At 47.8% G+C, this 25,953-nt stretch overlaps 10 protein-coding genes and 1 non-coding gene across 11 annotated transcripts; 5 read left to right on the top strand and 6 right to left on the bottom strand.

Annotated features, from left to right (window-relative positions):
* Positions 1 to 917: 917 nt before the first annotated feature.
* Positions 918 to 1,948, top strand: FPRO_11556 (uncharacterized protein; the record flags this gene model as incomplete). The annotated part of the gene is made up of 2 exons (XM_031221045.1): positions 918 to 1,215; positions 1,272 to 1,948. The coding sequence occupies 2 exons, from the start codon at positions 918 to 920 to the stop codon at positions 1,946 to 1,948; spliced, it is 975 nt and encodes a 324-aa protein (XP_031086643.1).
* A 449-nt stretch (positions 1,949 to 2,397) lies between these two features.
* Positions 2,398 to 4,701, top strand: FPRO_11555 (uncharacterized protein; the record flags this gene model as incomplete). The annotated part of the gene is made up of 3 exons (XM_031221044.1): positions 2,398 to 2,758; positions 2,810 to 2,958; positions 3,064 to 4,701. 3 exons carry the CDS (start codon positions 2,398 to 2,400, stop codon positions 4,699 to 4,701), a joined length of 2,148 nt encoding a protein of 715 aa, XP_031086642.1.
* Positions 4,702 to 4,993: 292 nt separating this feature from the next.
* On the bottom strand, positions 4,994 to 5,455 carry FPRO_11554 (uncharacterized protein; the record flags this gene model as incomplete). Its single annotated transcript, XM_031221043.1, has 1 exon — positions 4,994 to 5,455. One exon carries the CDS (start codon positions 5,453 to 5,455, stop codon positions 4,994 to 4,996), a length of 462 nt encoding a protein of 153 aa, XP_031086641.1.
* An 867-nt stretch (positions 5,456 to 6,322) lies between these two features.
* Positions 6,323 to 7,211, top strand: FPRO_11553 (uncharacterized protein; the record flags this gene model as incomplete). Its single annotated transcript, XM_031221042.1, has 2 exons — positions 6,323 to 6,621; positions 6,677 to 7,211. 2 exons carry the CDS (start codon positions 6,323 to 6,325, stop codon positions 7,209 to 7,211), a joined length of 834 nt encoding a protein of 277 aa, XP_031086640.1.
* A 230-nt stretch (positions 7,212 to 7,441) lies between these two features.
* Positions 7,442 to 7,531, top strand: tRNA. The gene is given in 2 exon segments: positions 7,442 to 7,478; positions 7,497 to 7,531. It is a non-coding gene; the product is annotated as a tRNA-Glu (tRNA).
* A 245-nt stretch (positions 7,532 to 7,776) lies between these two features.
* Positions 7,777 to 8,766, bottom strand: FPRO_11552 (uncharacterized protein; the record flags this gene model as incomplete). Its single annotated transcript, XM_031221041.1, has 1 exon — positions 7,777 to 8,766. One exon carries the CDS (start codon positions 8,764 to 8,766, stop codon positions 7,777 to 7,779), a length of 990 nt encoding a protein of 329 aa, XP_031086639.1.
* Positions 8,767 to 9,843: 1,077 nt separating this feature from the next.
* On the bottom strand, positions 9,844 to 10,908 carry FPRO_11551 (uncharacterized protein; the record flags this gene model as incomplete). Its single annotated transcript, XM_031221040.1, has 1 exon — positions 9,844 to 10,908. One exon carries the CDS (start codon positions 10,906 to 10,908, stop codon positions 9,844 to 9,846), a length of 1,065 nt encoding a protein of 354 aa, XP_031086638.1.
* Positions 10,909 to 12,276: 1,368 nt separating this feature from the next.
* On the top strand, positions 12,277 to 14,460 carry FPRO_11550 (uncharacterized protein; the record flags this gene model as incomplete). Its single annotated transcript, XM_031221039.1, has 1 exon — positions 12,277 to 14,460. The coding sequence occupies one exon, from the start codon at positions 12,277 to 12,279 to the stop codon at positions 14,458 to 14,460; it is 2,184 nt and encodes a 727-aa protein (XP_031086637.1).
* An 87-nt stretch (positions 14,461 to 14,547) lies between these two features.
* FPRO_11549 (uncharacterized protein) lies at positions 14,548 to 16,063 on the bottom strand (the record flags this gene model as incomplete). The annotated part of the gene is made up of 2 exons (XM_031221038.1): positions 14,548 to 15,777; positions 15,824 to 16,063. 2 exons carry the CDS (start codon positions 16,061 to 16,063, stop codon positions 14,548 to 14,550), a joined length of 1,470 nt encoding a protein of 489 aa, XP_031086636.1.
* Positions 16,064 to 18,198: 2,135 nt separating this feature from the next.
* FPRO_11548 (uncharacterized protein) lies at positions 18,199 to 20,598 on the bottom strand (the record flags this gene model as incomplete). The annotated part of the gene is made up of 1 exon (XM_031221036.1): positions 18,199 to 20,598. The coding sequence occupies one exon, from the start codon at positions 20,596 to 20,598 to the stop codon at positions 18,199 to 18,201; it is 2,400 nt and encodes a 799-aa protein (XP_031086635.1).
* A 1,558-nt stretch (positions 20,599 to 22,156) lies between these two features.
* Positions 22,157 to 25,409, bottom strand: FPRO_11547 (uncharacterized protein; the record flags this gene model as incomplete). Its single annotated transcript, XM_031221035.1, has 10 exons — positions 22,157 to 22,481; positions 22,541 to 23,151; positions 23,215 to 23,315; positions 23,371 to 23,677; positions 23,737 to 23,807; positions 23,864 to 23,936; positions 24,015 to 24,086; positions 24,133 to 24,655; positions 24,708 to 25,282; positions 25,344 to 25,409. The coding sequence occupies 10 exons, from the start codon at positions 25,407 to 25,409 to the stop codon at positions 22,157 to 22,159; spliced, it is 2,724 nt and encodes a 907-aa protein (XP_031086634.1).
* Positions 25,410 to 25,953: the final 544 nt, after the last annotated feature.

Here is a 25,953-nt window from a genome sequence, read left to right as displayed (position 1 = left end):
TAGAAAGTAGGAGGTAGTACGGAGGAGATGAAGATGGAGTGTTGGATAACGGGCATCAAAAGGGATATTATACTCACGGCTCATTGTACCTACACGGTACGGACTCAAGTAGACCTGAGAGCCTGATTCCCCAAGAACGAAAAGACTTGGGCAAAACTCTCCGAATTTTAGGGCACTCTTCGATGGCATTTTTTTCGTCCCCTCTGTCTAGACCCGAAATTTCTGCTGCTTCTTGACCGCACGCAAGACAAGGTGGGACTGTGGTGGCGTGTGAAACATGATGGCGGACGTTGCGTTACCTGAAAAACAGGTTTGCACTACAGAAAAAGGCAGCACAGTGGGGGAAATGACTGTGAGATGCAAACGTGGTCAGTAAAGTTAAGTGCTAGCGAGATTTAACTCTAACGGGCTGTACGTCCGACGTTTGGGTCAGACATTACCGAAAGGCAACCGTTGCACCGTCCTCCCGGCATGCCTGAGCTCAGCCTAAGGTGGCTGCTCTGTGGCGATTCTGTGAATTCATTTGCTTTTGCTTGTACAAAGTCTCTATTGAGTTATCCATAGATTGCCGAAAAACACTGAGTTGCAAGAATCGACGACGTCACTGAGATGATGAAATATAAGGGGGTGGGGAGTTTGAAGCCTCCCACTGTGAGCGAACAACCGGAGGGTGAACAATTTGGCTGGTAGTCACAGTGTTTGCTTGGACGTAGTACCTAAAAACTCGGTTTGTAGGATAAACCAGCGGAGCAAAGTCCAAACAGATCGCAGACCTAGGCCATCTTCCAAATTTCCTCCTGCAGCAACCCGCTCTGTGTAACCACACCACGGCCTTGGAGTACACACCACTTCAATGGAAAAAAGAGATCTCATGCTCAAAGAAGCCGAAGACATCAATCAAAACATTTCGCGCTGCGATGGCGCAGAAAAACTACCTCGAGTGCTCACCGCGCAGACGCCCCTTCGAAGCAAGCACCGGCCAGCGCTACGCCGGTCAAGTTCCTACCCCCGAGGACCTCGAGCAGCCTGGTGTTCGCCGGCGTCACATCACAGATTACATCGCCTTCATACGACCTGAGATCAGCCACATCATCACCGAGTATGGCAGAGCAGCTATCAAGAGAGTGTGTCAGGAGCTTTACGCGACTGGTGTGCGAGCGACGCCGTCGCCTTGGTTTGGGCTGATGTGCGAGCGCATCATGTGGAAGATGTGCTGTGAGTTCTATCATCCTTTGTTTTGCTCGGGAACCGCGCTGAGTGTTTGAATGTAGTTGATCCGCTTGGCGATGATGCCCCGGAGTGGCCTTGGGCGCACGTCAAGTATCCTTCTGTGCTTGCGCCAGGCGAAGAACCGAACGGCATTTATGGGCGATATTGCCAGGAACGAATGGTGCAAGATGAGGGGATCGCACGAATGAATGCACAGCTCAAAGCGCAAGCCGACGCAGCCGCTGCAGCCCGCGCGGCTGACCCCAACAGCAAATTCATCGTCACTTCACCAGCTCCCCTTCAAAACATCGGCGAACCGCTTATCGTTGACACCGACTTTGACATACGAAACGCTCTCTGGAATCTCACCATCAGCAAGCCTTTCAACGAATGCAGCGCGGCCGGTCCTTTCGAAGTTGAACCCAAGGTTCCGCTGGAGTGGTACGTATCCAAAGACCTGGCGGCTATCAACGAGCTTCTTCCGCCTTGCATTGCTGTCAAGATGAACGCTACGAAGAAGAGGGTCTTTGTGACTATTGTTGAGTCTGCGCAAGTCAACCCCGCAGTCCCTGTACGAGATATTCTGCTTGATGTTTGGGAGGTTGTGCAATCATGGGCGGTGATGGTTAATGGATGGGGAGAGGGTCAGATGAATAGTCTGCTTCAGTACTTTTTAGGAGTCAAGCAGTGTGGTGGACTTGTGTGGAACAAGCAAGCTCCCTTGCCAGTCCAGCATTAAAGAGAGACACTGTGACTAGATGCACATTTCACTAAGCCTATACTGTAGTATCAAGAATGAGAGCGCTCACTGCATATGATCCTGCATCCTCAAGTGCTCATCTGAACTAACTGTCTGAATCTTTTGAGTAGTTTTAGGTAATTTAGGTAAGTTTTGCGTACTTTGAAGAAGTTTGGCTAATTCTGAGGAACATTGAAGGTTTTTGGTTAATACCTACCTAGATCGGACAGCTGGTGCTCGCTCTTTCTCGTACTGCTTTAGTGGGACAATCGTGACCTGGACCTGCCCCTCATCATCCAATTTTTACCCGACCTCCTTGCCACTACATTCACCAACAAACACTGAACAAGACCTTTCCATCATTCATTCTTCTCAACTTCTGAACTTCTCAACCACATGCCGCCAGACTCCTCTCAGCGAGGACCCGAGAACATTCCAACACTGGCGCCATGACTTCCCCCTTCCGACAGTGGTCACCGAAGAATCTGGAGTCCCTTCAGGAATGGATTACTCCAAAGGCACGAGGCAGCAAGTACCGCCAAGATATCGAATTCGCCCACGTTGAGATAGACATCGATCAACCATCTGACCAGTCCATCTGGGAAACCGTCCTCGATTCGGCGTGCCGAGACAGCGATACCCGCACGCGTGTTTGGGTCGTCGGACCAGATACACAGACCGATATCGCCACACTAGCATGGCATCAAGTCAACTCACGCAAGGAGGGCATTAATATCAACACGGCCACATACCAAGAGTTCTCCGCATTCCTCCATGACAGCCGTAATTCTCAAGGCCTCGGATTCTATGGTTCGGCCGAGATTCGGGGCTGAACATTCGAAGATGATACACTACAGACAGTGATCATCTACATCGATCCCCTGATGAGCGCAGAATGCGCCCTGGCAATGCTGGGTACCGTGCACTGGGCGACTGTCATCAGTGACGCCGTTCCCGTCCGAATCCTCAGCATCTCCAACGCACCTCACCCAGAATCGCTCAGCCGGCTTGTAGATCACTACGGCCATTCGGATATCACAGCCTTCAAGAGCGAGACCCCGGAGAAGACATGGGAGCAAGACCCAGCCATTTTCATGATCTATGTCCCATTCTAGACAGATGAGGACAAGATCAAGACCATAGAGCGCGATCTTGAGAAGGAGGAAACGGAGCAACAGATCATTGTCTGCTACTCTCCTTGGGACTGGACTCGAAACCTACCCAGAAAGAACAACCAGGGATTTATCTTAAAAACGGCTCAAGACGACTCGGTCGAGGATCGATTGAAGCACTTCGACAGGGTGCCAGCCAGAGACATTCTGAACAACGAGCCGAAGCAAGTACAACTCGAGAAGAAAGACTACGATGTGGTCGCCAAGAACGAAGGTTGCATAATGCTTCAACTTCCCCCGGGCTACCGACATCCCTCCCCTTTGGCCGGATTCGAAGTAATTCATCTTTGCCTCAGTACATCTCGCGAGCAGACCATTTTCGATCCATATACAGAGCAAATGGCACGATTGCGACTCCTGACGTCGGAAGAAGAGCGGCAAGAGCAGGTTGCGATGACCTTCCGCACAAGCCGCGCTCGTCGTCCACGAGTCATGCTGTACTGCGATCAGGGAACCATCGATCACTTTGTGGAGTTCGGGGCCTCCGAGAGGCGGCTTAGAATCTGTAATGATCATACCCCCGGCTTTATTCTGGCCCTTGTCTGCCTTAAGGACTGGGAACTTGACATCGAAAAAATACTTTCGTGTTTCTTTTCAGAAGACCAACAACAGTCCATCCTGACTCTTTTCCGGTGTAGGCTAGGTACACAACGTATCATACGCGAGGCTATCTCTGAGGCAGAAGAGAGACTGAGCTTCCTTGGAACGAGATTCCATGGAAAAGCATCTCTTCTCCTGAAGCTCCTGCCCATCGTTGACTTCGATTACCGACTTGCTGTCTTCATCGCCCACCCAACGCAATCTACAAAGGTCTTCAAAGTCAAGCTGCAATTGGCCGCCATCCTGGTCACCGGGATTGAAAAGCTATTCACGTTTGCTCGTCGAGGAAGCATGCCATATGAGGAGTATAAAAAATCACTTATTCTCGCTTGTCAAGGCTGGACCTCTCTGCTTGCTCGCACGGGCGGCAGTATTTGGCTCGCTGTGGGCTTATGGAAAAGTGGCGCCGCAGGCGTGGAGGACCGTGATGTTGCTGAGTTGAGCGACGTCAAAATACATGGCGCTCCGGTCACGATGAACATGGCCGCGTTTCATGCTGTGCAGCGGACACTCAATTCATTGACGAACGCCTGTGCCCTATCATACATCCCCGTCCTTCCTGACTCACTGCCTGAGAATGACGTGCTCAGTGACTCAGAGTCCGACGAGATCCAGGGACATCTAGCTTGGGCCTACCTCTGGCAAGTAGTGCAAACGGAGAGACTCCCTGACGGCAAGATAGTTCACCGACTGCTCAACGGGATCCACAACAACTACACCCTCACTCTACCCGCTTGGGCTTTCGATGAAAGCGATGTAGACTGTTTGCTTGGTGGCGATGTTCCTTACTACAACGACGGATCGCACGACAACAGCATCTTTGGTATCTTTCACGGAATGTCACGGGAGTTTGAAATTTCGAACTTTTATTTGGACGACTGGACCTACATTTCTGGTGACATATTTCGCAATGCTCATTTCGACAGCGACTTTTGGGACCTCAAGGACGGTTCGAGCTTCTGTCCTCGCGACCCTGAATAACAAAAGGCCCTTTCCGGGTTTCCCGAGTAGACTGCCAGCCTGAAGAGAGTTTGTTTGTAGGGGTGAAATGAGATGTACTTAGTAGAGTAGTTTGTTGAACCCGAGTTCGTCTGTGGTATCACCGCCAGTTTTCTATCGTGTCAGCCAATACTACGTTAATTTGACACGGCGTCAAAATGAAAGTCGGAGTATCGCGAACTACTTGTTTATTTAGAATCATATCTGCTTTTCTTGTGCCATGCCTTGTTTCACTCTGACACACTCATCCTTCCAACACTTGACCAAACACACTTCAGTACCCCTCGAAAGGAGGAAACTTTCGCTGAACTGTCTCCCAGTCCTTAGTATCCGGATCAATTGGCAATCCTTTGCGGTTATTGAAGCCAACTCTATCCAGGCCTCGTTGATAGAGCGATAAACTGCCGCGAAGTGTTTTTGTGAACTGAGTGGTCCAAGGAAATCCGTTGGGAGGTTTGTGGCCGTTGGCGACAGCAACGCCGACGACGTGGACCCAGTCTTGTGTCGGCTGGAAAGATGGCAGGTTGGCGCGCATCTGGATGCCTTCCAGCTGCATGGCTAGATCGTGCTTTGTTTCCGGACAATTGGCGAGGCTGTGTTCCAGGGTGTTGCACCATGGGCAGCCTTTTATCAACCCGTCCAGGAGGCCTGCCTTCATGTAGATGTTGAGGCGGTGAGATGGTGAGCCGCAACCAGCACATTTCGAGACCTTGGTACCCGAGAAGCGTTTCACCATCGGTCTTCTCGTTGATGTTATGGTTTCAGGGCGTGTGCTTGAGAGTTGGGAGCCTGATCGTGTATCTCTGGAACACAAAGGAGACTGGACCGAATCATGTCAAATTTCGAAAGATTTCAGTTCAACCTCTTTTCGACACTTATCAAAAGCTTCTCGTGGCACGGAAGGACGCGGATATGTGATGCGCAAGAAAGCTGATGCCAGAGAGTCACGTGTGAGGGGAGCGAGTTTGGCTCTCAGACAGGATAAAAGGTGTTGTTGATTGAGTTTCGGGGAATTTTCCAACAATTCCCATTGACTAGCAGCGGTATCTCGGCACTTGAATGAAGTGTGAAGCAGGTTGATTGGGCGGTCATCTCAACCCTGTCTAAGAATAGCCACCACTTGTGCCTCAACAGAGATCTAAATGACTCCCTGGCTAAAATTATCAAGACGTTGGTTGATCGGCGCTAGCTAACATGCGTGCCCCGTCTTAGCGCCATAGCCTCATTGTCTCAGTTCAGGTTGCGCATGATATCTGATACCACTATTTCTCATCGTCGTAACGTCGTGAGAGCCGCGTTTCATCATTCTTACTCTCCGGTTCCAGTGAGCTAGTACTGTCTTTATCTTGATTCGACTCAGCCATTTTGTAGACTATCAATGCGTAAGCAAGTGCGACAAGATCTGCTGTCATCCCAGCCCCTATTTATTTAAGTTTTCGGTTTCGGTTTCGGTAACGGTTTCCAGCGATGGACTAAATTTAGCGTCTTTCGACATCCCTCAAGTATAACCCATATTTTTCCTTTCTTGGATCTTTCTCTTTCTTTGATATAGGTTCAAACCGACCTGCATATTCATCAGTTCATTTTGCTCAAGTCGCTTGATATGGCGGCCTTTACACTTCCGGATCCTCCGTCGGCGAACAAGACCAATCTCGCCATCGCAGAATTGGTCCTTTACATAATTCTTTTCATTCCGGTGGTACCGCTCGTTTGGAAACATGGCAAGGCTGGAATGACCTGCTGGCCAATCTTCTTATCCTACTTTCCGCTTCGGTTCGTCGCGGATGGATACCAGATTGCCAAGCGCAATGATCCCGAGATTCCCAATGCGGTCATTATCATGACCACTGCTGGAAGCATTGCCTGTCTGTCGCTGACTATAATTGGGTTGATCTATGAAGTGTAAGCAAGAGTGCTATCAAACTCAAACATGTAACTAATTGAGAGCGGCATCCAGGAACGTCATACTTCCACTGCCTCCAAAACGATGGACTGAACGAATCCTCCTCGCCGTTACTCATCTCTCCATCACCGCTGGCATCACGCTGTCAACTTATGGAGGAGCCCCCAAGTTCGGAGCCCCTGGTGGTGTCCTCTCACAGCATCTCAACCAGATCGGCACCTGCATGATGTTATTCGTCATGATATTCGGCGTAGGATGGTGGCTCTGGTGGACGGGAAAACGCGTCACCGCCATGAAGTCGCACCCCAACTTCATCCCCGCGAGATTCCTGCTTCTCACAGCTTGCGCGGCGTTTCCGTTCCAGCTTGTCCGGCTTGGCTACACCTTGACGTACTCCTTCACCCCGTACTCGAGTTTGGATCCAGTTTCTGGAACCTTTGCTACTAGGCTGGTGCTTATGTTTGGTATGCAAATGATTGTTGCTGTGATTGTTACTGTGGGTGGCTGGCGCGGAACTGGTGCTGTGCCAAATTCTGCACAGAGTGGCGGGCGCCAGGGATTTGGAAGTGTCGCGAACCCATGGGTATGAATCCAGAAGACTTTGTTTTATATTCTACTTGCTATGCTTATAAAACGTCCGAGTCGTAGGCTAGATGCGGTACCTATAGTCAAGATTTGTGGTTATGAAACTGGATTGGGACAGAGAATTGTGAAAAATGGGGAAGTTTTGCTCTAATAAGTTTGGTGATTCCACGTACTTCGCCCTGCAGGTCAAGGCAATGTGAGCGTTGAGGGTGAAGCTTTCCGCAACCAAGTCCGTCCGGTATGGTGTAGTGGCTAACATTTCGCGCTCTCATAACCTGAGAGATCGGTACCGCGGAGCCCAGGGTTCGATTCCCTGTACCGGAGTTTCCTTTTGGCGACATACCTAATCACACTTTTTGGCATTCTCTAAGAACCCATACAGGTATTTTCTTTACCTTTTGCTTGTGCTTCTGGTATATCTTTTATATTTATGCTATTTAAAAAAAGCTGCCTGAATGCAAACAGTAGTGACGATACTGAGACAGGTCGACTTGGTTAAATATCGCACTCACCCATAGCCCAAAATTGCACCAAGCCCTCACCTCTCTTCAATCCTTTGATACATACTATTAACTTGTATCCTTATTTCCAATCCATTGAGTCATCCACTCCTCTCCCTTTGGCTCGGCTATAACAACTCGATAGAATTCCTCAAGTGTGTAACGTTCAAACTCCTCTGCCGTGAGACTCTGCAACTTGGCGAAGTGAGGATATCCGCCCATGAGAAGATGAATGACATAACAGTGTTGTTGTATCTCATCCCTGTGTAGGAATTCCTTTACTCGTAGAGCTGACACGTCCTGTGTCCAAGTTCCAGGCCTCTCGACGGGTTTTGGCTGCCGCGATCGAAGAGAGTCACCAAGTCGGGTTATCCGACGTCGATATCTTTTGAGCATAGTACTCATGAAGGTCCAGGGATATTTCTCAACTGGAGCCCGATGGTGATAAAGAAATGGTCTTGTAAAACGTTTCTTTGCATGATTCAAAGTGCTGAAAAGGAATTCGGTTCGATAGTAAAATATATTGCAATAACAATCAAGTCTCAGAAAGTCCTCGATAAATGTGAACTTGGCTTGCCACGGGACGTCTTTCAGCAAACGCTTGCTGACAAAATTCTCCTGACAGGTGTCAAAGGCACGACAAAGCTCCGGTACTAGATTCTGAGCCATTTCTAGAACTGCGAGGGCCGGGTAGTTTTCAGTGGGTTGCTTGGGATATTCCTGTGATATGACGGAGTCCAGTGCAGGTTTGAGCTTTTCTTCCAGTTCTGAGACTGTCAAGTCCTTGTATTCGGCGCGAATAGCGCGGAGGTCCATTGTGATTGCAGCAAAAGGCAGAAGAGATTTGTCAACATAGAACTTGAGCAGGTCTTGCACATGATGCCCCAAAAGAGAGGACCGGTGTCTTTGGAAGACGGATAGTAGAGCAGGTGAGGCGGAGATAAGATGTCGCAAGTCCTGGAGGGGGGTTCGGTCGAGTATCTCGATTCTTAGTTTAGGGGCCAGGGCCGAGAAGAAATCGGCGCAGCCTTGATGCTGCAAAGTTTGTAGGGAGGTCATTTTTGTTGTGGAGGAGTAGAGTATGCCAAGGGAACTTGTGAGTTCTCTTTGGTTTAAATATGTCTCGTTTCTTGCGAAAGATGAACTCATACTCATGAGGGTCAGGCCGGCTTCTTATACCCCAGCAGCTGCCAATAAGGTTACTGATTGAGTCATTATAAAAACATACTATTGTGATTTTAATTAGAAGACTTATCTTTGTTAAGGCTATGCGCATATTGCCTTTAGAAGCCTAAAGTTAATTGGTATTTTTCAGTGCGTTAGCTTGATATATCTCGTTAAGATATCATAAGCTCTAACTATCAATCAATCTTGCGAAAGATGAACTCATACTCGGCGCGATGACTACATGGCTCTCCACGGGCGCTATAAAGTTTGGCCTCCTTGCATGCTATTGCTGCGACTCAAACACTAAGTTCTCTCTGCTCATTTAAGCTCTCAGCCATAAGTCTCAACTACAAATAGTGACTCAAATACTGTGATAGGGTTGAGGGGTCAAAAAGAGGCTTCAGCCTCAAGGCCACAAAGGTAAAGAACACCAAAAAAAACACATACGGGCGAAATACTCCTCGCCCTCGTGACTCAAATACGGGAAACTTTAAACCGCCAGTCAATCTGCCAAGAACGCCCTCTGCCTGTTGAATGTCCTACCGATCTCTTGAACTTGATCAGTAGATCAGTACTGGTGAATAGACTTTTTGGCTTCTTTTAGTTGTTGCTTACAATACTTTGACTTTACGTGTGATGCTTTGGCCTTCACGCTGAAAATACCATAACTTCGCCTCGCCGTTCAATTTCCAGGGCTCGTCTGTACCTATGGCTCATTTGCCTAAGAAATTCCGTATTGTATCAAGATTGAACACTTGCTTCAAAATAGTAGCGGTTCTGGCAGTTGCTAATCTCTAGAGCTCTATGGCAATTCAAGTTATCATCAAACTACCAATGCCAACATCCAAGGCCGTTTAGCATAGCCCCGTGAAGGTTTCTATATGGCAACCAGGCAATCTATCTCTCATCCCTACCAGGCACAGGAACAGCTATGGCCATTCACACTGTACCTTCATCCTACTCTTAACTTCAATTCCTCCAGAGAGTGAAATGTCGATTAAGGTTATTGCAATGACTCTTGTCGGCTGCCCATGCTTCACAAGCTGTTAGGTTTGATACAACGAGTTCCTCGAATTCCTCCTCCACGGTACTCAAAAGGGTCTCATCGGAAAGCTGTTCCAAGAAAGCAAGTTTTGGATAGCCCTGGAGGACGAGGCGATGCTTAAAATATGCACCCTGCATCGCACTACGGTTCCGAAAGTCAATTTTAGTCATTGCTGCAAGGACCTCTTTCCATGCCCCTTTTGGCCATGCAATCCCTCGAGAGCCGCGTGTAGTCGATTTAACCCTGGAAATGACTTTTCCATATCTGCGACTGAGTCTTCCCAGGATCATATAGGGATACCACCTCAGAATTTTGTCATCGAATTTAGGAAACTCGGGAAATGTGTTCAAGAAGGCATCCTTGATTCCAGCACGTTCCTTAAAAAGGTCCTGACCTTTGTGATGGAATATATTCCGGTAGCAATCGAATCTTAGGAAACCGTCGCTGAATGCTTTCCTTATACCCAAGGGGGCCTTGTCCGGCCAGAGCGAACCCGGGCTCCGATATCGAAATTCGGCTTTTTCTTCTTCTTCTTCTTCCTCCAACAAGCCGGGTTCTATGAAAGTATCCGTGATCTCGGGCAGGAGTTCGTGGGCTGCCATGACCATGTTGAGGGTAATGACGCCCATTTCCTCTGTCGATTTGGCGTTTAACCGCAATATGTACTCCAGAACAGGCCCGACCACCTTTTCCAGGACCGGGACAGTATCTCCGTCGTGCTTAGACTGCAGTTCACGGAGATGCATAGCTGATGCTGCTAAGTGAAACGATGAGATGTCGGTATAGCTAAGATGAAGGTCATGCAGGTATGGCCTTAGAATATACTGGCGATTGCTTTGCAAGGTCCTTAACAGCATGGGCGAAGACACGGTGGCAGACTTAATGTCTTGGAGGGAAAGGTACTGCAGTATCTGAATGTTGATCTCGGGCTGGATTGCAGAGAAAGAATCTGGCCATACTTGATAGCCTGATGCCGATGAGGAAGCCATGTTGCGATTCGAGATGATCGCGGGGGTAGTTTGGATGTTAGGTCTAATCGATCTCTAATGAGATCGATGAAGAAGACATAAAGGGACCAGAGAAAAGGACAGAGCCTGTTATACTTATACTCAAGGGGCGGCGATTGTATGACGCGCGACAAAATTTGTGGGAAACTTAAATGCATGACAAAAGTAGAGCCATAGGCTACAAAATTACATCATTGTTGGCAAGGAATCAAAGCTTTCAACACCCACAATCATATTGCCATGTTGACAATTGGACAGTGTTAGAGATGAGTTTCTTTGTACACTTGATTTGCCCTACACGTGACCTTACTGAAGCCATAAACCATAAGTCTGAGCTGCCTCGGTATTGAAATTGGTCCCCATAGGCTGATTTCGAATGATCCAAGACTCAGTTTTGGTGGAAAGGCGTACCAGAACACTTACCCTACGGTACGAAGCGCAAGTATTTTAAAGCCGCGGTCATTGGTCAGTCGATACCGACAGTCTGGTTCACGCTAAAAGCTCGTACCAATCAAGAGCAGCATCATCATGAGGCTTTGTCCAAATTGGTAATTAGTGCGATTAGGCAGCTCGTCCAGGTAAAGTCATTAAATCACGCAATTGACCTGCCATTATGGAGTAGCTGCCCAGCCGTCGTAAGCCAGTAGCTTGCAGGAATTACAGTGATAAAGGCTGCAAGGTCCGAAATGCTGACGATGCCACTGAGCAAAGAGACTCTATCAGATACCATACGATGATCGCCAATTCTTCCCCGTGGACGCAGATTTACTCTTTCAAACCCCCAGAAAACTAAGTTTAGTAGCGGCGTGATATCACCAAATCCTTGCATAGTGAAGTCTTGACGACCAATAGTCAGCTGTAATCATACCGGAACCGCCATCCCTTGTCGACACCCTCAAGGGTCAGGCAATGGTGTATCACATGAACATCTTGTCCTGTGTGTCATATGTGCGTACAGCCGATGGCCATTTGTTACATCCTTTCCCTAAAAGTGACGGTTTATAGACAGTGCCATTGAAAATGGAGAATGGGGTAACGCATTCAAGTGGGACTCTGCCCTTACTTTACGTGCGCAATGTCTGTTGTATCGGTTTGGAGTCCTCTCGGTGTACATAAATAGATCTGACCCATGTCTCCAGGCGTAATACTGTTGGCTTGATGGTCGGACTACCAATCAATCCGGTTGGGCGATGCTGTAGGATGGTGGTATAAGGCAGCCACACCACGGTCCTAGTAAGCAGGGATATACACAGAGAGCCAATATTAATAACCAGCATAACCTCACAGTTATACAGTTACCCCTCTTTGTCAATTTCCTTCTTTCGCTTCCCAGAAGACTCACAAATCAGTATGAGTGCAGTTGTTGATGCAGCGGTCACTAAATCGGAGGCTCTCAGGGCACATTTTCTGCAATGGACCGTTGACATCAGTAAAGTCAAGAGCCCTGAGGAGGAATACAAACAAAAACGTCAAATGTTGCGGCATAATTTCGACAATGAGCTACGCCAACTGGTGCAGCATTCGCCTGATCAGATTGAGTACACCAGGCGGTCAGATGCGATGCTGCAACATGCCGGCGAGCTTAAAGAACTAGAGATCCAGTTCAGGAGGTCAGTCGCTCTACAGGAACAGCAATTTGACGAACGACTAGAGGCAGCACACAGGAGGCTAGCTTGTGGTCTGTTCCAGGCATTGGGGGATACTCTATGGGATCATTCGGTTTCGACTGCATTAAACCAGTGTTTACAACCTAAAAGACCAAAAGCCGACGACAGTGGTGCAGAGGAATGCAGCGAGGTGCTTGAAAAACGAAATGGTGCGGAACAAAATCCCGACGAGACAATCGACCTGGAAAGGGACTATACCCAGGGCTTGCGCCAAGTTGCAGACCACCCGGGGCCGCAGGACCAAATCACAGCATACGATCAACCTTCCGCAGAGACAGTAGACCATCTCTTCAGCACGGCGCGGGACCAGCAACAATCTTCAGCTCCCCAGGTATCCCTTGGCCAGGAAACAGAGCCAGAAGCACAGATAAGCCGAGCCATGGAAGCCACAGAGGTAAATAAGTCCCAGGCGACTCGGACCCCAGGCTCAGCTCCAACTCCAGATGCGAGCCGGTCGTCAGATCTTAACAGTCGGTTAGCTGAGAACTCGAATCTCACAACTATACAAATCTCGCCGATGAGCTTGAACCAAACTGGGGGAGCAACCCACCGAGATACAAGGCAGACATCAAATGGGGCGGATCAATCAGCGCATACTATTCCAGTGGCACATAATCAGAACAACACATCCCCTGGTCAACTGCCAACGGCCCCTCTTGTCGCTCACCTTCGTGCCCCGTTAAAAAGGGTCTTAGCAGAAGCATCCGATCAACAACAGAAACGGAAAAGGCTGCACATCAACTCCCCTGATCCACCCGAAGAACGTGCCATCAAGTTTGACCAAGTCTTCCAGAACGGAGACGCCCAAATCAAGTACATCATCATTCAGCATCCCCCGGATTTCGGAAACTGGTACATCTTAGAGTGCAAGGAACACGGCAAACACTTTCACAAGGACCCAGTCAGGGATGCTGCCCGGCATTTAATAAGCCAAGACCATGGGCTGAACGGAGACCACTCCTTTGTCATCAAGATGCTTGGAACACGCGTTCTACACTGCAATGATGCATTTGCCTCGATGAACAACAGGATAGCAAGACAATCGTTTCCGCAGGCCGTAAATGTCACACCTCAGCGGGTAACTCAAGGGAGGCGGATGTTGCCAGAGGACTATCAAGCCCAGGGCTGTGAAGTTATTCCTGTTGCCGGCGAGATATACTCTTTAAAGTCGGCCACACAGGGCTATACGTATCCAGTTCTTGTTCTCCCATGGAAAGCCTTTGATCACGTTCCACGGATGAGACATCTACTGAATAGCACTCCTTCATGCTACGTCTTTGATAAGAAAGTTGACCAGTATCCTCGAGGTTGGGCTGAGGGTTACGAAGATGGCGGTGTCATGCTCAAAAATAGATCTTATCCTGTTGTTTACTTTGACAAGGAAGACTTCCCTGACCAATGTACTTTTGGTTGGGTGCCTCTGACAAGCTTCAAAGTTTACGATAATGATCATACTAGCGTTGATCACTCCAGGGTTGTCAACCGATATCTCCGAAGGAAGGACCCTCGATTGGTAGTCGACTATCGTTACTCGACACATAAACGTAACGCCATACCGGATAGGACTGATAGGGAGGATATACACATGGGTGACTATACGGAACAAAGAAACGACACAACGTCTGTTTCCCGAAGGGATCTTACAGGGTCGTCCCGTTTCCAAGTGCAAGAGCCTAGGACAGCTCTTGGCTCGATGGCACGACTCGAGTATCCCTTCGTGAGTGGAGAATCAGAAAGGGTGGGAAAAGCAGTGCCCGGAATCATGGGCCCTGCAACTGCTTCGATTACAAAACAACCGATCGTCAATGTCGTAGAGCTGGGAGAGATACATGTCGAGAGCGCTTGCAACAGGCCAGTAGAAAGCTAGAAACTACATATGGTTTATAATGTCTACGTGACTATTCCTTGAGTTCGTTTTTTAAACATTGCTCGTGTATCGTACAGAGTTTACGTACTATTCATACCGCTTCAAATACTCCATCAGCGTCGCCCACGAAGCCGCTGATAAGTCACCACCAAGCCATAAATTCCCATCCCCATCCCGTCCCATATTAATCCCAACTGACACAGGAAATATAATAGGCGTAAGCTTTCCCATATGGTAATAGTTTGGCCTAGCAGGTCCCCCACTCCCCCCTACAACCGCAGGTCCAAAATCAGTCTTGTCCAGGAACCCCGACTTGGCCCAGTTAGACGACATAATCATTGTACTTGTCGTATCACCCACGATCGGCGGGTTTCCACCTTCGATCATGGACACATAAGCTGCCTTGGCTGCAGCCTTGATTTGTCCTTCGGTCAAGTACTCAACGACGGCTTGGCGGGAAAGCATGGCGACTTTTCCGAGGGGAAGATCCTGGGCGTCTCTAACGGGACAGTAGAAAAATGCTCCACAGGGCGCATTTTGGACGTATACTGAATCAGGAAGGAAAATGTTTTTGAGACGATCGCGGGGGTTGACGGCGATGAGGGTGACAATGGCTCGACCTCTGCCCATACTCTTAGCAACAGAGCGGTTGCATAGGGCCAGGATGACATCATTCTCCGAAACAAATGGTTTGCTGCCGTCGGTAGTTTTCTCAATCGAAATTTCACTCCTGGCTTCGGCTACTATAGCATTGATAGCCTTGGCTGGCACACGCAGCATTCGAGACTCAAGGGGATACATCCACCCGTCATAAGCTGCCCTAAGAGCCCAGACCGCAAGCCTCCAACCTGAAAGAAGAGACCCGTCGGTTTTTGACTTCTCCGTGGTTTCAGCTCGGTACAGGCCAGCCATAACATCATCTTTGTATCCTGGAAATTTAGCAACTTGTTCAGGCTTTCCAGCGAGGATTGAACACCAAGCTTCAAGGACCGATGACAATCCGCCTAGATCAGTGGTCATATGCATAAAGGTAAGTGAGACCAGTGTACCGTCTTGGAATGTGGCAACGTGCAGAGAGAATTGTGGTGCATCGGTGGAGCAAAAGTCCTCAAATGACGTTGGTGCACCAGGACCTATACCGACGGATTGGAAGTCAGCTGGATTTGGAAAGAAGGCAATTCCATCTGATCGCGTTGGTAGTTTGGACGCTTCGGGGTGATCTGCAAAGGGCATGTCATAAGCAGCCTTGGTGAAGTGAACCGCTGGTCTTTGTGCTGAATATTCCTTCGGAACATGGACTTCAGCTTTGCCTTGGTCCTGTTATTGTTAGTTTGTTGCACCTGCTGACAATGAGTTCGCTCACGTTAAGGCGTATTCTGCCGCCAAGTCTTCTCCATCCGTCCATCTCAAGGAGTTTCGATAGTGCTTCGTTCAAGATGTCGGCGTCAAGAATCTCATCGAATCGTATCGTCCAGAGCATTGGACATTTACGCATGAACGGCGTATCATCGAAGGCATGCATAGGAAGTACTTCGTCAGTGGGCACTGTAGGAAACTGGGGCCGCTTGGGCGCGCCCATTAGACTGGATATCGTAGCCCCCATGTTTGGCACTGGATTGATGGTGAAAGTAGCAAAGGTACTGGGATTCTAATGCCTCAAATTCGGATCACAGTTTGCTCTTAAGTGTATTGGTAGTACGGATACGAGTGTCAGCATTTAGGCCCCAGCTAGTGAAACTTTAGCGCAAGTAGCGGTCAAGCTTGTGCGCTTTGGGACTCGTGTAATATCTGCCGAATCAGTTAAAATGCGGGATTGACAATTGCCGTGTCCCAAAACGACCTCCGAACTGGTAAAATATGCCTCTGGAAACAAGTTCGTTCCGAGGAAGCCGAAAAGTCTAATTGAGCTAGGCAGGTAGTTACAACGTTTGGTTTGGGCTGGGGACTGGCAGACTGCCGATGGTCAGTGAGGGTGATCTCCAGCGCTAAAACCCACTATCCCGATTTACGTATATCCGTAAGCATTCAGGGGTAAGGATCTGCATCCCTGCCCAACAGCCAAAGTCCCATCGCAGTTTCTTATCGGCATCAGATAAGAACAGAAAGAATAGCTGACTTGATGTAGCAAAGCATAGATGTATGTTAGCTTTCTTATGGACCCCTCGCGATAGAACTACAAGTGGTAGCCAAGTCCTTGGTGTAATGAGGCTTCGCAAGCATCCTAAAGGAATTGAGGGCTCTGCCACTGGGAGAGCTTAGACTATCAGTTGGTATGATCTTTTCGTATTTGCTTATTCTTGATAATAAGTGGAAAAAGGCAAAACGAAAGGTTAGAGATGAATAGTAGAGGTTATAGTGGATGTTATTGTGATATACATCGAAATAGTGAATACAAGTATGCAGTTGGGTTGAGGCATGGGGTAATGTCGAAGATTCACACCAGCCGGGTATTCTGTGTGGATCAGGGATGGGGTGATCTGGGTTGGCCGGGTACTGCCGTTGGCGATATGATCAGATCCGTTCACAGCGGCTGTGGGCAACAGAAGCCACATGTTGACCAAAGCGTAGCTCGTAGCTAAATTCTTGTTATTAGTTCAAGCAAATCGTGACGCGTAGGGTGGAATGGTAGCAGGAGCACGCCCACTGTGGCGCTTTTATCATGCTGATCACTTCCGACTGCGGAATTAATGACCATAGCATTGGCCGACAATCTGGCAGTAGTTTAATTAAAGAGGTCTAGATAGTGATGCAATGGCGGCCAAGACGCGCGGTGATAGGATTCGACGCCGCGGAAAGCCATGAGGACCTGAAGCATGAGCTAAACCGGGTTTCGGGATGCGTGGTGTGATTTTGCTAGTGTCAGTTTCAACGCCTTGTTTGATGAAGCTTTCCCACTTACCGAACCTAAGATATTAGCGTATGGTGTTTGCTACTCTGTAAAGTTTGGGATTTCGGTAAATCACTGGTGAGAGTGCTCCTAAAATAGCCGCAATTCATATTCAATTGCCCAGACATCATCAATCACACACATCAGAATCCATAAACAAAACAAGGGCCTGTGTCTGTAGGCTTGCGGTCTTTCTAGCTATAACATCCTGCTAAAAACCCCATCACCACTTCTATGCCTGGCAATATAGAGCTGAAATCGGTTAACTTTCTGGCTCTGCCTACCTGCAACCTGGTGCCTTGTTTCTATATCTATCCATAATATCGCCTCGTTTTTTGCAGTGCCCTAATCCCAGCTATTTCCTTTCGCCGAAGAAGCCATTTCCAATCCCTGTAATGTACCCCTGAAGAAGCATCGCTTAGTATAGTGACACCGGATTGTTAGCGTCAGATCAATGAAACATACTAGCATCCCGTTTTCTGTTAAGACATCTTTATCACCTATTATAGTTTAGCTTGCGACGTGCAGCTCACAATCCTTCAGTATTGGTGGTCGGATCCGCTGCCGTGCCTGTTGACTCGGACTGGCAGCTACATTGACCAACCTTGGAATAAGCTGGACAAGAATTGACTAGACAGTGAGGCATCTCAAAAATTAACAATCTCTTCGACAGGACTTATGCACCGACTCTGGATGCACTTCCAGCCCCCTCTAACTTCACTGACTTCTGGCCCTGGTTCTTTCTCTTTCCAAGATAGATCTGGAAGACCATGCCAGGCAAGGAATTTTAGAGACCAGCGACAAAAAGGCTCTATAATTTTCTTTGTCATGATGACTGATGCAAAGGACAATTAAACTTGTTTTGTATTACGAGGTTCTAGTGTTAAGCTTCTTTCATATGCATGTGTATCTAGATTGCAAGTGTTACTCTTATCAAACTCTACCATGCTGGAAGATATCCACTGCTGAATGTGTGGATCTTCTGGCAGCTGATATGGAGTTTGAAAATTTTGTACCTGTCTTATAATCTTTGCAGTCTTGAGACACTTCGAAAAGTGTATGTAGACTTGTCCAGATGCCAGTTCACTTTGTAGGTCCGGTTCTACTAACGGGTGAGCCGTATCTACAAAGACCAGATCAGTTAGGTACATCCCAAGGAAGGGCAGGCATGGAAGTTTTGAACATCTCAGCGATGTCCGAAGGCATTTGAAGTTGTGCGAAGGACTAACAAAACCCTTTAACGCTTCCAGGTCGTGTAGAGCCGCTGGTGATACTGAATTCCACGTTTGATGAAGCCGAGCGATGGAGCTATGCCCAAGACCAGACAGAAGGGCGACCAGCCCATCGTAATTGCGAATATTGGAGCACTCCTGTGCAATCTTGATCCAGTGCTCGATTATGTTACCACGTCTGGTCTTTGTCCGACATTGGAGGATGGTCTCGATCACAACGTATGAGAGTTGGTTCGTGAAGTGTATCATTGCCCTAACGTTGGGTGCGGAGTCAACAGTAGTACTCATCCACCCACTGCCCACAAGTTCGGTTGGCTTTATGGAGCAAAACAGGCCCATCTGGTTGACGATTAGCTGGTGGGCAAATGATATAGAGTTGAAAGTCAAGATGTCGGACGACTGCATGCTGGCCCCAAGCCTTTTCCACCTCGACCGTATTGTGCGGCTTAGCTGAGTTCGGTGTCCCATGGCCTTTGAGGGAACCACATCGTCGATAACACCTGCAGCCTCATCAGTGACCAGTGTTGGGCAAGGCTTGTGCATTGTGTGACCACGCACGCGCTGGATCGATTCCATCAGCCTTTGGCTAAGGATCGGATGGGTCGAAGAGAGACTGGATGCGAACGAAGCAATCCTCTCGATAACAACCTTATCAACGCAGGAACACCAATACAACTCAAGCCATTTCAAAAAAATATCGCCAACTCTTAACTGAATCTTGTTCGGGGCAGAAGACTTTGAGCTGATGTGGAATCGATCAATGAGTTGTTTTGCTAGTCCTTCGGGCGTACAGAATAATCTGAACGAAAGATAAAATGCGTGCTTGAATCTCGTGTCGCAAATGGAGCGTTGTGAAGTGAGATACTCCACGAACCCATTGAGGGTACCACCGATAACCTCCAGGTTTTCATCAAAAACAAGCTTTGGTGGGATTTCGGGAGAAGAAAGTGACTCAAAAGTGTTCCTTTGTGTGGATCCTTTTGATGATTGAAGTTCCTCGTTGAAGTCGTGCTGTACACCCTCAGCTCGATTGCCTGCTGTGTCTGGAAAAGCGGAATTGGTAAATAGGGTCTTGCAGCGATTTGGCCCGTGATGTAATCTCGAGAAGTTAATTCGTCGTTCAGCCTGGACAGGGCTCAGCACTTCATCATCTGTTGTGTAAGCGCCATGTGGCTCGCAGGCTTGAGAACGTGCGATGCGAGGATGGACGTGGCGTTCCTTTTGAAGCAGCCCTCCACTTATTTGGTCATGGCTGCTTGATCCTTTGAACCTCTCGTTTTGTGATAATTTCTGACTTGCGCTATAGAAACCGATAGAATCGTATGTTGATCTGTCGTCGAAGGGCTCTGCCGATGTGTAGTGTACGGAACACTGTCCTAAACTTGTAGATCGTGTTGGGGATATAGAGAAATCTGAAATCGGTCTCTCAAGTTCGCTCAACATATGACTCTCGGAAGCCATGCCCATAGATATTGAGACTTGTCGATACAGTTGGCATTCTTCGCCAATTTGTTGTAAAATGTCATGTGTCTTCCATGATAGCTTACTTGCCCCTCGGATAAGGGTCATCGCAAAGGAAAAGACAGGTTCAAGGTCGAAAGATATACGTAAGGGAGGGTCATCAAGGTCACGACTGCTCCCTTGCGTATTTATGATAGACACTAAAGACTGTGCTGCCTTTCTCACGCCTCCGATCAAAATTTGTGCTGCCTGATGGGTGATTTGGAGGCGCTGCAGCGTATTCTCCACGATAAAGACAAAATCTTTGCTTCGGGCAGCCGACTGTTCTATAACGAACGAAAGATCTTGGTACGACTGAGATTTGATGAAAAGACGCCCGACAAGGCGTCCGATAGCGGAAAGGAGTTTGTCATAACTGTCTTCAATATCATATATGGTCTGATAGATTTCGTTTTCCAGGGGATAGACAAGGGATCGCTTCGCTTCTTGTTCTTGGTGTGAGTGAGAAATTGATAATTTCTTGAGAATAGGCTGTAGCGTATGGGCTGAGGAGGACATGTTGTGTGTTCTAGTGACTCATAGTAGGAATCAGCAAGATGGCCAGAGTTACTTTATGAAACGCGTTCCACAATTGAGATGAAAACGCGTCATTACTAATGTTCGTCTTAGCGTTCTTTGTCTTTCGTATTCTTAGTTTCTGAATTTACCTTTATCTATCTACCTGAGCCGTAAAACAGTTAGTCCTTGGGTTGTTACGCTCGGACCTGGCTAGTTGCACACATTCACCCCTGAAATTTCCACTCAATCGATATGACCTACCTGATGCGCACCACTCAAAGCGACCAAGCCTAGGTTAGTCCGGTGACGACGAAGCTTTGACTTCATTGACCCCTGGGAATCTAGAACTCCAATCACAAGTTAGGTAAACTTTAAAAGGCGTGATATATGAACCGCAGGTCAAAGCGCATGCCTTTTGCAAGGGGGGGTCGGCGAATTTGAACTAGCCTAGCCAGATGGGAAAATATTTGTTTCACCATCACTGTTCATCCTTCAGAAAGGTGGTTGGTTACATGTAGAAAAACGAAACTGTTTTGGTAATGAAGTAAGTAACTCAGGGCTGAAGGAAAAGTATCTAGGAAATGTGGGAAGGTGCTGGACCACTATATGTACCCGTATGCAACTCGCTGTAAGCCTCATAGGTCATTTTAATTATATACCTAGTTCCGTTCTAGGTTACTGATTGATCGGTGGAAACCCCACGATTGTAAACAACTTCAGTCTCTCTATTAAGGGAATAACATATTGTTTGCTATTTGGTCACTGGAAACGGATGCCAGAAACCACTGCTAATAATTACTCTCAGAGAGGCTACCTTAAAAGGCGCTTAGGTTTGTCGGTATATGGAGAATCTACATCGGCCGGCATCAACAGACCTGGACCCATGAATTAGTTATTTAGCCTGTGAATAGTAGTATATGCTTCTACTTATAAATATTGTACAGTTCATCGAAGCTTCGTGGCGGAAAGGAGCACTCTACGATTAATTAAACCCTTGTTTAATGACTTTCTGGACTAACCCGCAATGCTCTAGAAGCTGAAAATCCCTCTCGCAATTTGGCCTCAATAGGCCCACAGTAAGATTACAAGAAATACCAACTAAACCATTTTAAGCTTTATCTTGGCATTACTATCTATGTACAAAAGCTAGATATGGTCTAGTGGCTATGGAGATAAGACTACAACTCCTATAAAGCTTAGACATATTGTCTTTTAGGTATTCAAGTAAAATTTCTGACTGATTGCCGTCGTTAAACTTCTGCTGCTAGGACAATAAGGGTTACTAGGTACCATAGTAGATCATAGGTGTTGAAGCCAAAGAAATACCGGCAAAGCTCGCTTTTACACTCAAGAAACGTCCCTCGTTAGGGTCCCATAGACTTTCCGCTTTTCCATGGACAGCCTCCACTAAGACTACTGCTGCTCCTCAATACATATGGCAAGTCTGCCCACAACATCTTGACGGCTCTTGGCTTGTTACGCAGAACTCTTCGTCATCTGCACGTCCCAGGGTCATTTTAATAATTGTATGCGCTCTCTCAATTCTGGACAAGTACTTCTAAGAGACATTCTTCAATGGGGTTCCGCGAGCAGAGACCAGAAGCTTCACCTCGGCTACGTCGCTGAGATTCATGTTGCTGATACCTGTATGGCTCAAAACAATAGTACCGGATGTGAACAGCGCTGGAAGTATTTTCGCATCACTGTCGGTTTGGGATGCAGAAGTCCAATCTCCCTGATCATCAGTCTTCTTGATGCGGAATTCGTCAGCGCAGTATTGGTGCAATTTGTCGTCTGGATCTCGATCGACCATAATCGGACCAAGCGTAATATCATAGTTGACATTAGTGAAAGGTTGTCCGCCGTTCCTGAGAAACTGCGCGCTATACATGGACATCGTTAGTAGTTGTCTCCAAAGAACCCAAGGTACAGATCTACTCACCTAATTCTGTTAATTCGTAGATCGTAGTACCCATACCCCGAGGGATGCTTGTATGAGATGAGAAAAGGAATCTCGCCGTTTTCTTTCAGCCATGTCTTCCACTCTGGGACAAAGATATTGCGATCTTTATCATTATTTGTGCTGAACTCAATCTGAGGAACGGTTTGATTGTTGTGAGCACCTTTGCCTAGACTATCTACCTGCGATACCAAATTTCGTACCACGGCTTCAAGGTCGTCGACAGACATTTCAGGAGATGCGCTGATGCTGATATCGCTATAACGCGAAGAGACATACCTAAGCCTCAACAAGTATTGATGAAGCCGCAAGATTGCCACTCGCTTGAGAGCGACTAGACTCCTGCTCAAGGCGTCGATATGACTGCGAGCCGGAAAAGTATCAGCTGCGATTTCTTTTGCTGCTTTTTGGATATCTGCTTTGCGCTTGGTTCTCAAGGCATTCTCAGCAACGCCGCCGAGATAGGCATCGATGTCTAGCTGCATTTGACGCTGAGCTTCAATCAAAGTCTTGCCGCGGATGATCATTTTTTTGAGGGCGGATTGATACTCTTCTAGTCCTGGAATAGTATCGGAGCCAAGCTTGTACTTGAGCTACGCACAATGTTAGTAGAATTCCTTCAAGCGTCAGACGTGTTGTTTTGTGTCTAGACTCACCACGTTGAACATTTCGTCCACCTGAACCTTAATCTCTTCCCAGTCTGACAGAAGTCCGAAGTAGTCAATGGGCGGAGACGACGTTGTTATGATCTCAGATGCTTGGTAAGTCGTCAGCCTCGCTCCAAGCGAATACTATTCTTGTGAAATACAAACCGGTATTGGCAGCAGCAGAAAGATTCTCTTCGATGGACTGGCGTCGGATCTTCTCTGCTTTGTGTTTAATGACCATGTTATTGTCATATGCTTTCCAGGCGCTAAAAATACTATTCGCCGCACTCCAGGCTGCTTTTGCAACATCCGCTGCTTTCTCTCCTGCCTTGCTCTCAGGCTTTGTAGGTGCTGCGTCTTTGACACTCTTGTTCGGGGTCTTTTCGACCTTCGGCGCTGGGGCCTCGGGCTGCTCGCTGCTCGCCCCAGAAGACTGATCCTTTGCCTGGCCTGATGAGCTGGACAAGTCCACCTGTACGTAGCATTGATATGAGATGTGTGGCCCTGATGGGTCTAGATGTTGGGACCTACCTGTTGCGCGGCCTCTGCGATCGTAACAGCGGCACTGGCCAAAGCAGGCACTGCAACCGCTGGGTTACCAGCTTTTTGAAACTAATTAGCTCGAAGCTACGGGTATATACAGTTGGGGATTACTTACTGCACAGCGCAAGGCCGACTGCAAAAGCAACCTGGCCCACGCCCTTCCAAATGGCCATTTCCAGTTCCTTCTTCTACAGAGAGCGAGCCGGAATTAGTAATCTAACGTTGAACAATGAATTGTGAAATCAGATAAGCGACTCTTCACGAACCTTTCCCTTCTGATATGCTTCAACATTCTTCTCAAACGCAGCCAGCTTGGAATTGAGATTTTCCTGCCTTTCCTACTCAACGTTAGGTGAGGAAAGTCGCACAAGGGGGAGCCCTCACCATCATTACAGTCTTGTATTTGGCCACTAGGTCGCAACTCTTGATCATTGCCTTGTAGTACTGATCATCCGGCACAGTCCCGAGGGCAAGGGTTGAGAGGGCGTCCAACGCCTTGGCATTGTCCTTTTTCAATTCCCGAGTCATATCGCTTGCCAATCTCAAACTGTCTAGAGACTGCTGGACATTCCTACAGCTTGTAACAGCTTCATTCATGTACTTTTCATACTTGGAGGGACTTTCCAGAGGAACGATGTACTTGCCAACAACTTCATTGATTGGGAAGGGCCCCGGGTACCGTCGAGGTAGTTCTAATCGCTGGAGCAGCGTACTGGCATCCTGATGTAAGGCTGAATACTCCGGCCGGGACCTAGTGCAGCGGCATATGTACGAAAGATATGCCATGGCCTTTGTCTCTGTATGCTCTTTGGCCTCGATGTCCGAGGCGCTAAGTCCTTTAAACACTTGGCTGCATGCCAGAGCGAAAACATGGTTGAGCAGGAATGGGAGGTTTCCTAAGGCACGACTAGGCAGGTTAATTAGCGGGATAATCGACTCTCAAGGAAAGATCAAGCTACCTTGTATCAGAGAGCGCTGGGCTATCAGAAACAGCCAAAAGTCCTGAGGTTGCAAACTCCCCATCAGCTATCTTGACTAATGGTTCGAAGGTCACATTTCCAGTTGAATTCCTGATCCGGAATCCCAGCATGTTCTGAGTATCTTTCATTGACTCTGATGCTTTCAGTTGACTTTCGAACTGGCTCTCCAAGTGTTCTTTCAATGACTTAGAAGACACGCTTGTTATTGCCGCATAGGTCTCGAACTTGAGACCATCTCGAGAGATACTTAGATTTGGACCATTATGACCAAGGCAAACGAGATTCGAGGGCAGTGTTTCGAAATAGACGTCCAACTTGAACTCTCTTGGCGAGCTAATATTGAACTTCCGAACATCAGGGCGGGCCAGAAAGCTGCATGTGAAAATGTGTATATAACGTAGCTCGCTTGTTCGTGATATTTCGATAGTTATTGTGCCATTTTCGACAGGTCCACTATGATCCAAACTGACACAATACAGATGGAGATAGCGAGTAGTGTTTGGCAAGTCTTCCAGTATCTTGTGAAGATCTAGGTAAGCGCCACGGCGGAAGAACTAGCATGTCCCAATTAGATATCATATTATCCTCCACTACCGACCTGGTGGAAGAACTCACATGTCTACTGTATTGAGCAGTTAAGTCCATACTCAACAGGTCGTTCTCCATAATCATCGACGGCATGATCTAAAGTCGTGGAGTGAAGTAGCGGGAAGAATGAGGTGTATGGTATTGTCGTACTGAGAGGACAAGTCGCTCCCCGCGTGCTATGACAACATCTTTTTAGAGCATTAGCGGTGTGCATACGCTAGTGATTTCCAGCTAGCCACAATACCTGCCCGCATACCTGTATGCAGATTTCAATTTGCCTCCATTTTAGAGTCTGCCAATGAAGGAGCTGGCTTGGTTCTGGCCTCCTTGCCCCGCTCGTCGGATATGGTCCGTTCCGCTGCCGCCAGGCAATAGTTTTCTAGTGTTGGTCGATGTCCCACTCTTTCTGTCTCACTTGACGGTCTAGATTTCGTGCCTATCCTGAAGCCACTTGATAGTCTTGCATGGTGTGAGTAAGGTGGCTTGCCAGTGGCTGGCTGGCTGTATCCATTACGGCTCCCTACTTTCGTGCCCATCTCATCCCTTGAAATCTGTTTCCAATCTCAATTTCTTAATCATTAACTTCGCCTTTGAGGCATACTTTCTATTCAGCAAGTCTAACAGAAGAAGACTATAT

The sequence above is a fragment of the Fusarium proliferatum genome, assembly GCF_900067095.1.
Source record: "Fusarium proliferatum ET1 genome assembly, contig: FPRO_scaffold010, whole genome shotgun sequence".
NCBI classification, from domain to species: domain Eukaryota; kingdom Fungi; phylum Ascomycota; class Sordariomycetes; order Hypocreales; family Nectriaceae; genus Fusarium; species Fusarium proliferatum.
The sequence above is the reverse complement of the archived record's forward strand: the minus strand, read 5'-3'. Positions and strand labels throughout refer to the sequence as shown.